The sequence below is a fragment of the Topomyia yanbarensis genome, chromosome 3, assembly GCF_030247195.1.
Source record: "Topomyia yanbarensis strain Yona2022 chromosome 3, ASM3024719v1, whole genome shotgun sequence".
Taxonomy (NCBI): domain Eukaryota; kingdom Metazoa; phylum Arthropoda; class Insecta; order Diptera; family Culicidae; genus Topomyia; species Topomyia yanbarensis.
In genome coordinates, this window is record NC_080672.1 from 181,949,036 (window position 1) to 181,960,469 (window position 11,434).

The window sequence follows — 11,434 nt, forward strand, 5'->3', positions numbered from 1 at the left end:
ATATGATGCATCGGAGCAGGCTAAGTAGTAATCAGTTATTCTCGTATTCATACCGCCAACATTTTGGTAATAAAATTCGAGTTGTTGGTTCAAACCAGTGATGTCTGAATTCCTCGTTCTCGTGGCAGTTGAAGTGGGTATGTTGGTGTGCGATGGGCTTGAAGGGTGTACTGATAGAGTTGATTGGGCAATGGGGTATTGAGTAGCAAAGGGGTTCTCGGCGATTGAATTGTTCGTGCTGGTAATCCATTGGTTATTTGTCGCATTGTATTGGAAAGACGTTGACTTGGTAGCAAATTCTCTTTCACCAACGGGGCGGTTTGAAAACGTTTGTTCAAACTCCGATCTAAAAAAGGAGAGATAGTAATCCCGGGAGGCCAGAAATCCTTTGAGGTGAGGAGTCCCTCGAGCGTAGTAGGAACACTGATCTTAAAAGATACATAAGATAACGGTCGTTCCTGTTCACGATCTTGGCGTACTAGCTTAACACAGAAAATCAAGTTTGGGTCGCACCTGGATTTGCTTACTATATAGAGGATTAAATTATTAGCAGTTTCATTTGGCTGGAATCGAGTTACATAGAACCATTTTCTTGATATTGTGGGAGGTGCAACCGAGAGCGTTGGAATTGTTAATGTTTCAGAACGTTCAATTAAATTACAATTAGGAATACTTAAGCTTTGTATGGCAAACTGTGATCCGGGAACCGTGGGCTGCTGTAGAAATTGTTGACTGTGACGGTGGGGTTGATCATCGACGACAGCACGTACACTGGCGCCGGTGTTGAAACATACGGTTGCGTTAGCAGTATTTGCGTTGTGGGAAGCGGATGTGGAGCTGTTAGTGCGCATGGCAGCTGCGGCGGGAGCAAATGAACGCGCAGCATATGCTGGGGTGATCAGCGATGGAATGGTTTCGAAAACTGGAGCAATTGCAGGTGGTGCAGCGGCAGCAGATGGGCGAGGTGGTGCGGCAATAGCAGGTGCAGCAGTAGTATTTGCTATTGAAATAGGTGTAACAGTGGCATGGGAAGTGGCTATGGCGGTAGTGGGTGCAGCAAGACCAGTGACGGCAGTGGTCTCGGTATAAGAAGGCAAAACGATGATATTAGATGCATCATTTGATGCAATCGCAGCAGATGCAGTGGCAGTTGATATAGCAGCAGTTGATTCGGTAAAGCACACAGCAGTAGCAGTAGGTTCGATGGCAATGGGTGCAGCAGTAGTAATAACGTTAGTCGGCGGCGTAGTAGTAGTCGGTATGAGCTCGGAATTAGCAGCAGCAGATGCAATATCATCAATAGCGCAGGTGTTCACAGGTGCATCTATAAGAGGGACTGGTATAATATTGGAAAAATCAGACGTACCGATTGAAACATCAACTCTCCGTCGCTTATCTTCCCGTGGCCGTCGAGATGAGTTGAAACTTGAGGTACGGTCTCGTTTGTTTCCGCAGGAAGTATCGTCGCCAGGCATGAGTGAGTTGAAGATTTCGGAGAATGAGAAATGCATCCGATTCAGCTCTTCCTCGAAGTTAACAGTAGCGTTGGGATGGGTGGGTTGGCTATGAGGCTGGTTGCAGTTACTGGGGCGTGGTGGTCCGTTGGAAAGATTGCGACACAAAGCACGAGTAGCATCGATTTGTAGGCCAACTAGTTTCATTATAGATGTTATACGGAGTAGAATGAGATCGAGTGTAGGGTTTTGTATTGGTTGATGCTGATGGATTCCAGAGCTACGGCACAACTGACAAAACCAAAAGGCTCCGGGACAATCGCGTACGGCTTTGTGCTGGTTGCTATTCAAACTAGCACACTTGAGGTGGAAGGATTTGCGACATTTTCCACACTCAACTTTGCCACTGCGAACGGTACCGGAGAAACAAGGGCTCGCATCACACTTTTTAGACATTGTTCTCCTTATGACGGCACCGGACAAACACTATTGGTTTCGTATAGTTGACGTTCACTACTGTGAATGAGCACGGGTATGCCGAATGCGAAAATAAAACAATGGTCGATAGCAGCAAACACGAGTGAATAGATTTCACCGAAATCCATATATTGACCAGAGTTGAAAAAAAACCGACACTATGTCTAAGTTCGATACGGGATAAGCAATCGAATTTGCAAAAAAAACTGAAACGATAGCGCGTTTAAACCGATGAAAAATCAAAATTGCATATATATATATATATATATATATATATATATATATATATATATATATATATATATATATATATATATATATATATATATATATATATATATATATATATATATATATATATATATATATATATATATATATATATATATATATATATATATATATATATATATATATATATATATATATATATATATATATATATATATATATATATATATATATATATATATATATATATATATATATATATATATATATATATATATATATATATATATATATATATATATATATATATATATATATATATATATATATATATATATAACATAACTCCTAAAAAATAATTTAATATAAGATATGTGAAAAGATGATATTCATACACAATGTGTTGTTTTAGGCTCATTTCGAAAAGTCTTTTTGTAGCGATTCCGTTATTGCTGTTTGAATTTCAGTAAAAATAACGATTAACAAAAATATTTTGGTTTATTTCCAGGTACGGTATCCAACTTGCCCAAGCGCTTACAAAACTAGTCATTCAACGAGGATATGTACCTTTCGTGGTAATTAGGCCGGAAAATACGGCTTCACGAAGTCTCTATACTAAGTTAGGGTTTAGAAAAGCGTTTGAGAGTGTGAGAGGAGTTTTCAAACCGAACACTTTTAATGTAGAGGATGACAAAGAGAATGAGGAGAACCAGAAACAAGATTCAAACTGTGACAGAGACAAAAAAAATCGTTAAGCAGAAAAAACTATTGCTTGATCTATCTATCTTCTGCACACGTAAATTTTTATAGCTAGCGTATTCCGGATGCAATCAATAAACATTTTGCTTTATACTCGAGACAATTGATTGAAAAAACATCTATGCATTTTTTGTGATATATTGTGAATGTTTCATCTTCTCGATTATGTTTTCTGAGGTGTGTTTGCGGATAGTTCAGGCCCTTAATTTTTGTGCTATACTTCCGGTGATTGAGTCTTCTAATTTTCACGCTGCTTTAGGTATGTTTTGACAGTTCGAGTAAACACACGGTACGTGTCAGACGTATGCTAATTTGCTCCGGGCTATCTAGCGCAGATTTAGTTAATTCGGTTAGATATTGCTACTAGTAGCTGCCGTTTCCAAAGGTGACTAAAGGTAGTGCGTTGTACAGTGATTCGCAAATCACCACACTACTATCTCGATGTAATGAACCCTATACCTTCAAGCACACAAAGCAAGCACACCAACACAGTCCTGAGTGACTACCGTCAACAACTTCCCACAAGAGCCACACCACGCGATGAAACCACCGCCCCTCAATCTCCGTCTCGACCAGAAAACACACGCATCACATAAAATCCGAATTCTTCCCACACAACAGCTATCTCGCTACCCGTACTTCTTTTTGAAACGACAGTGTCACCACATTCTCGACCAATAATCGATCAATTCAAAAACGATGAACCGGTGAGTGTTCAGGGAACAACAACAATCTCTAGGAGGAGACGCAGCTCCGTCAGTGCGGACGTTACAGTCCAACCGGAATTGGCGGATAACCAGCGTCCCTCCTATACCTTCAAGCACACAAAGCAAGCACACCAACACAGTCCTGAGTGACTACCGTCAACAACTTCCCACAAGAGCCACACCACGCGATGAAACCACCGCCCCTCAATCTCCGTCTTGACCAGAAAACACAAGCATCACATAAAATCCGAATTCTTCCCACACAACAGCTATCTCGCTACCCGTACTTCTTTTTGAAACGACAGTGTCACCACATTCTCGACCAATAATCGATCAATTCAAAAACGATGAACCGGTGAGTGTTCAGGGAACAACAACAATCTCTAGGAGGAGACGCAGCTCCGTCAGTGCGGACGTTACAGTCCAACCGGAATTGGCGGATAACCAGCGTCCCTCCTCGAGCAAGGATATCGAGACGCACAAGAGTGAAAACACCTGTCCCTCGAATGGATCACCACCGACTGGCCTCCGTGCCATACAATAACCAAACAAGACTCAGGCGGCTCAACTGACAAACACTCTATTTGCGGAACAATTCAATTTTTTTTTTTCATTTATTTAATAGGCACAAATGCGTTAGCTTGGCGGTGCCAAATTCAACCTGTTTCGAGCAATGTACGGAGGAAGCGAATAAGTTTTGTGGTCGCGATTTACCGAGGTATACATTCGTTTCTTACCGTTGAGTGCATCGCCGTGATAGTGTAATATGGAGTACAGCTGGAACTGTCGTTAGTTTTGCTGCAAATTTGGTTTTTTGCTGGTTTCTGACACTGCCACCGTCGCTGAAGTTCATCTGCTCGACTTTTGCTTCCCGCCGGTCGAATGAACACAATTTGCTCTACTATACGTTCGATGTCTGCAAAAATGGATAAGGGGAAAACAGCGACGCAAGCATTGTCCAGTGTGTTAGGTGTAAACGAAAACCTCAAACGATCGAGAGATGATTTAAACCATTTAGATGGTCGGATGGAGACTCTCGAGGATCTGCTGAGCCATACACTGATAATATAGCTTCGTAAATATAATGAAATCGATCATGCAATGCACGAATTCATTCGTTGTTTTCTGCAACGAAGTACTTTCGTGCATTGTAACCAGGGTGGCCAGATAGAATTCCTTAATATCGGTAGGGTCACTAAAAGTTTATCGGTAGTTATCGGTAGGCCGGGTTGTTGTCCCAAAAACGTAGTATTGACATAGACTGACAACACAGATCTCAGACCAAATCCAACCCAAAAAATGAATGTTGAGTAGGATGTGTCCAAAATCAATAAAAATCGGTAGTTTTCGGTAGGAATAACGAAATATCGGTAGTTTTGCCTTGGTCGTCTGTGAATCGGTAGGGAAGACCAAAATCGGTAGGACTACCGATAAATCGGTAGGTCTGGCCACTCTGATTGTAACTAGTAGGTTTCGTTCATTTCATGAAAAAGAATGGCCGCTTGGTGAACGAAGGCTTTCGTAAATTTTACACGTTTAATGTACACTACACGAATGTAATAGTTGATAACGACACTAATTTTCGCGAATGAAACGAAATGTATCGTTTATTTTAATAAACATTTGTGTATAATACGAACGATTTCATTACTCACACGAATTTATTTCGTTCATCTTAGGAAAGTTTTCGTATTCATTATTTTTGCAATCGATATTTTAGGATCGATGTTTGACGACAACGATTTTTTTTAGCTAAATAACAGAATCGATCTGGCAAAATCGATTTTATTTCAACCTGCTCACCTGTATGGAGGACTAGAAAGATTGTGGTGTGATGAAATGGACGCTTGATGAACACAAGTTTTAGTAAATTTTACTTATCTAGTGTACATGGCACGAATGAAACGAAATGATTCGTTTGTTTCAATAAATGTTTGTGTATATTACGAACGACTTCGTTGGTCGCACGAATTCATTTCGTTTATTTTAGAAAAGTTTTCGTATTTGTTCGCCTCTTACTGATTTCAGTCGATCTTTTGGGATCGATGTTTGACAACTTCGATTTTTTTAATTTATGTGGCCAAATCGATTTTACTGTGGTGTGAAGAAATGGCCGCTTGATGAACGAAAGTTTTCGTAAATTTTACTTATTTAGTGTACATTGCACGAATGTTGTCGTTGAAAACGACATTATTTTTCGTGAATGAAACGAAATGTTTTGCTTATTTTAATAAACATTTGTGTATATTACGAACAATCTCGTTGGTCGCACGAATTCATTTCATTCATCTAAGAGAAGTTTTCGTAATCATCTTTCATCGTTCATCTCTCGTCTCGTTAAATTTTGTGAGGAGTAAAGTGCATAACGTTAAAAGTTAATTAAGTAGTTAATTTCTCCGGGTAAAATAGTGGCCATGTAACTAGAATCTCCATCTAACCGATAGCAGTGCAAGAAACCATACAGCATGGCTGTTAAAGCAATCACCGATGAAGCTCACTTCCAAACCGAACTAGCCGCAGCAGGAGGAAAATTGGTCGTTGTGGATTTTACCACAGCTTGGTGTGGACCGTGCCGAAACATATCGCATTTGTTCGATCAGCTTCCGGCGAAATATCCAAAGGCTGTGTTTCTCAAGGTGGACGTCGACAGATGCACCGAAACGGCGCCGTCCCAGGGCATGTCGACCATGCCAATGTTTATTTTCTACCGAGCCAGAACAAAGATTGACAGCTTGTATGAATCTGGAGAAGATTACGGTCATGGAATGTTGGACTTGAACACCTTCATCCAGAAAAACCAGGGCGAATGTTTGAACGAATCGAACGACCACCCGATGGTGAATGCGCTCAGTTCCAGCTGTGGTCATCTGGTGTCCGATTGTGACGAACAGTTGATCATTTAGATTACCTTCAATCAGCTGGTCAAAATCAGTGCCATCAAGTTCAAAGCACCGCCTTCTCACGGATCGAAAAAAGGTGAGAATCTTTATAAATCAACCAAGCCCCATCGATTTCGATATGGCCGAATCGCAAGTTTCGGTGCAGGATCTGGTACTGGGGCAGAAGGATCTTGTGTCAGGGTCGCCGATCTCGTTGCACTTCGTTAAATTTCAGAACGTGCAGAATATGCAGCTGTTCGTGAAGGATAACCATTCTGGTGACGAGACGACCATTATCGATCATTTGGCGTTCATCGGGTCACCGATTGTAACGCCGGGAGAAGGATGGTTAGAAGGCGGTGGATAGGTGCGGTGACGAATATGTTTGATCGTATATTTAAAAGGTTAAAGATAGTGATGCGCGTTAACTTGTTCTTTTTATAAATTGTTCAATAAAATAATGAGAAGGAAAAAATGGCATATTATTTTGATATTGCTCCGGCAGAGAAAAACTCAATCGTATTCATACAAAACCAACGAGCAGTTCGTGATGGCTCAGCTGAATCCGTACAGCTCCGGATTCTGGATCGACTGGAAACGAAAGAGGTTCAGGAAATCTTCCTGAAATCGGCGGGCACGGATACGGCTACTACATAGTCAGACTGAGACCGTCGTGATGAATTGTTGACGTATTCTACCTCTATTGAAGCTTTTTTGACGTTGACGGTTTGACGAATAGTACTCGTAAATATTACAAAGATGTTCGTATATAGCAGCGAACAATTCGTTTGCCGAATGAAGCTGTTTCGTAATAAGCCAACGAAAGTCGTTTCGTGGTATTCACGAAAAATTCGTAATAAAAAATAAAAATGTTTCAATAGAACTACGAACGATTCATCATATGTACGAAAAAATTCGTATATTTTATGAAAATTGTTTGTACGAAACAAATTCCTGGCGATTTACGAATATATTCTATCAGTGTATGAAAAAAAAAGATCGACGATGGTAATGCTCGAATTGAAGACAAAATTGAAACCATTAATAACTGTATTATTAGTTGGAAGAAATTGCCACTCTACGAAACGACGTCCAACAGGTGCGGAAATATTGTGCTCGGGATAGTATCCAGCTAACGGAACGCCTAGTGAAAACGAACAAAGACGTCAACTGTAATAAAGATGCTATTTCCCGACTTGAAAGATCAAATGACCTGCTGCTGACTGGTGTACCATATAATTCATCGGAGAAAACTACTATCTTCGTTGTCAAAATTGCCACAGTTCTCGGTTACTGCGACTCGGATGTTCCCGTCGTCTTTTCGAAGCGATTGGCCCGGGTCCCCATCGCTGTTGGTTCATCGCCTCCGATCCTTATTCAATTTGCTATCTAAAGTGTCTACTTTAGACCGAATATGAAATGTAGGGTTTTATCGCAATCCGAATCCGATCCAAGTATCCAGGATAACAATCGCACTGAATATTTGTTCATAGAATTCCAGTTACACCATGGAAAGTTTTTGCTGGGTGTCTTTTACTGCCCCCCGAGGGTGGATTGTTCGGATGTGCTAGAACAGAAACTTCATGAATTCTTTCTGCTTTACTCCGACGTTATATTAATCGGCGATTTCAACACGGATTTGAATCAAAGAACCACGAAAACAATAGGCTTTCGCAATGTCCTGTCGCAATTTTAACTGCATCAACCATGAACCTACTCATTTTCATACAGGAGGATGCTCCCTCATTGATCTGTTACTGACAAATAATGATAATTTTGTCGTTAACTTTAATCAAGTTGCTGTACCGGGGTTTTCAAAACAGGATTTGATTTTCTCTACAATAAACATCTTGCGTACTAACTCGGATCATCAAAATTGTTACAGAGACTACAGTCAGAGAAGAGAAGGGCCACTCGAAATCAAAACTTCTCACAATTCTTTTTAAAATTACTAGCGGCACGTGGTGTCGAAGCCCTGCAAAATACACTGTTAATCAACACATTAGTTCAAAATTATACGACGTTATTGGTATAAAATATCTAGCAAATTCATCCCCGATAATCCGACAAGTCGTCAGAATATGTTCTTCCAAATAAAAATTGTCATGCAATAATTAACCCATCTTTCAAACATTAACTGCGTGTTTGGGTTGCAAACGAATAATTTACTTTAAATAATTACCTATCCTTTTCCATCGAAAAACGGAAGTTTTAATATTGAAGTGTGTAAGCATACATTTACGTTTAAATATCGAAACTTTTGACTGCACAGTTGATTCTTAGAGCACTGACCAAGAAAGATTTTCAATGGAAATCTTCCCAATGGTTATTCTGTGTCCTTTCTTTTGAGAACCACCACGCAACGACATTAAATTTAAACACAAACAGCATTTTGTTAGCCAGCCATTTTCCTTTTCCAGGATTCGATATAAGTTTTTTTGGTCCTTATAAAAGTGGAGGAAATTAGTTTATAATTATTTTCAATCTTTAATATTAAAGGCTGCTTTGTATAAATTATCATGAGTACTTTTTCAAGGATTTAACGTCGCATTTCAATTTTTACGAAATGTCACCGAGGTCTTTAAACCATGACAATCGTTCTGACTACTCACCAGTGTTGCCAAAATTAAATCTGGTCGGTGTTAAGTCAAACCAAACTAAGTCGCAAAACATAAAATATGAGATAATGATAGACCTGGATAAAGAATTTCTTCAGTTACATTCGACTTTTACCAGATTTGAAATTTGTAACAATAAGCAAGAATTACAGCAATAATTAATTTCCAATTATAATATACAGGATGCTGCGATTCACACTTTAAACTCGTTTTTCTCGAAATCAATCTATTGTTACTTAGTCCGGTCTGACTTAACACCGACCATCTGTACTGGGAGTTGAAAATTCTTCGTATTCTGTACCACCACAATGACAAACATAATTTATAATTTATATAATTTTATATAATTATTTTTCATTCGAGATAGTGATATACTGAGTAGGTGCTGATGCTGATATTTGGCTGCGAAAACCCAAAAATTCCGACTCGGAATCAGTTGTTTCATTTGCGATAAAATTTTGCCAGAAACCAGTCAAAATTCCGGAGTGTTCTACTGGATAATGTCAAAATCAGCTCCAGTTCAAGTTGTCATTTTGTTTTCAACCTAAGCAGAGCTGCGGCCAGGGTCACATTGGAAGCTGTGGTTCAGTCTAGAAAATCTTTTAGCCATCTGTTTTGCTTTAAACAGAAGGAAGATGTGTGTAAAATTTCCGGAAAATCTATGAAAAATTGAAATATTTCCAAAAATTTGTGGAAATCGGTGAAATTTTCATGAAAATGTTAAAAATCTGTCTTCTGAAAAAAAAAAAAGAAGCTGTAACCAAAAATTAGTCAATCTATGCGACGTTTGTTTGACAACTCAGTGGTGGGGTTTGTCAACAAAGTTGTTTTGCTTTACTCCTGCGAATAGAAAAACCAGTCCGACAAACATCTTTAGTTCCGATTCGTTTGATGTTGGATTGAATCAACGGTTTTGTCAGGCATTGTGCCCAGCAGTGTGGAGTAACGTCAGAAGAAACAATCAAGAAATAATCAGCTCATCCAACACGTCTCATGTTGTTAAATAAATCTGGCGGCGAGAAGCTAAGCTGGGGCTAGAGCCGACATTAGAATGCGAGAAACCTGCTTGCTGCAAACCAAAGGGATGATGTCAGAGTGAAAGCCGAGCGGATCTGCACTGGCTAAAAGCAGGTAGCCAGGTTCCATTTGATATGCTGCAAGCAGGTTTCTCGCATCCTACTGTCAGTACCAGCCCATACACAGTTTCTCGCCGCCACTCTGTAAGCGGCCTATCGCAGTAAACGCAAGCAATCCGCTCGGCTTTCAATAGGTTTGTTTCAATACACGTTTCTTGCTCCTAGTTGCTCCGTACCAAACAGGAACAAAAAAAAGCTAATTATTAATTCGGTTCTCTACTAGAAGTAGAAAAGGAGAAGAAGTACTCCAGTTTCTCCTGGTGCTGTAACAAACCTATTTTGACATCAATCCTTTGATTTGCTGCAAGCAAGTTTCTCGAATCCCGCATCCTAATGCCAGTGCTAGCTCCAGCTCAGTTTCTCGTCATCACTGTGTCAGCGGTCTAACTCAACATTTACAACCTGTTTACTGGTATGCATCGCAGTGTTGAATTATTTTACCTGTCATGTTAAAAAAAATCTGTACCAAACTGTACTTTTTTACAAAAATATGTTATCCGTATCGTGCAGAATCTGTACCAAAATACTCGAAAAATCAATACCTTTCTAGACAATTCTGTACTTGTGGCATCGCTGCTACACACTTTTCAGATCTGCGTACCGAGAAGCCATTATTAATCAGTTATTCAGCAGCCAAATTAAAGACTTTTTCTAAAATAAATTTAAAAATAGTTAGACTGTTAGAGAAAACAACTCAAATACTGTTAAGACCGACGATGCCGAGATTGTATACGTTAATTGAGCCATTAAGCCATATGCTGTTTTCGATGCAGCTGACGTTTTATCGAACTTTTTTTATTTTTTTGTTCGCAAACTTGAATATTTTTTATACAAAATTGAATTATCACGACAAAATCTTCCATTAGATTCCCTAATATGTGCTAAGTGCTCTTGTGACCTTCAGTACATACATTAGCTTTCACTGCATTGGATTGGAATTCAGAAAAAAAAAGTTTACTTCTTCAGCTTAATTATCACAAGTAATATTCATGACAAATGGAAAAATCCACCACCCTTGCGAAAGATCACATTCCACTACTTAGAAAGAGGGCTCTGCAATCATGTGCTCCTTAGTAAGGGTTCCTTACGAGTTACTCTTCAATGTGCAAAATTAATAAAAGCATTTCTGTCAGACCATGTAATCAGAGAACATTCCGTTGAAACTGGATGATT

The 11,434-nt window shown here is 39.4% G+C and overlaps 1 protein-coding gene and 1 pseudogene across 1 annotated transcript in view; both read left to right on the plus strand.

Annotated features, from left to right (window-relative positions):
- Positions 1–3,019, plus strand: part of LOC131691360 (uncharacterized) — a 340,109-nt gene extending 337,090 nt beyond the window's left edge. Inside the window, exon 5 of the mRNA XM_058977683.1 lies at positions 2,671–3,019. Within this exon, the coding sequence (XP_058833666.1) occupies positions 2,671–2,917 (247 nt within the window). The 3' untranslated portion in view covers positions 2,918–3,019. The remainder of the gene's footprint in view (positions 1–2,670) is intronic.
- A 3,009-nt stretch (positions 3,020–6,028) lies between these two features.
- Positions 6,029–6,874, plus strand: LOC131687470 (thioredoxin-like protein 1; annotated as a pseudogene).
- The last annotated feature ends 4,560 nt before the right edge of the window (positions 6,875–11,434 follow it).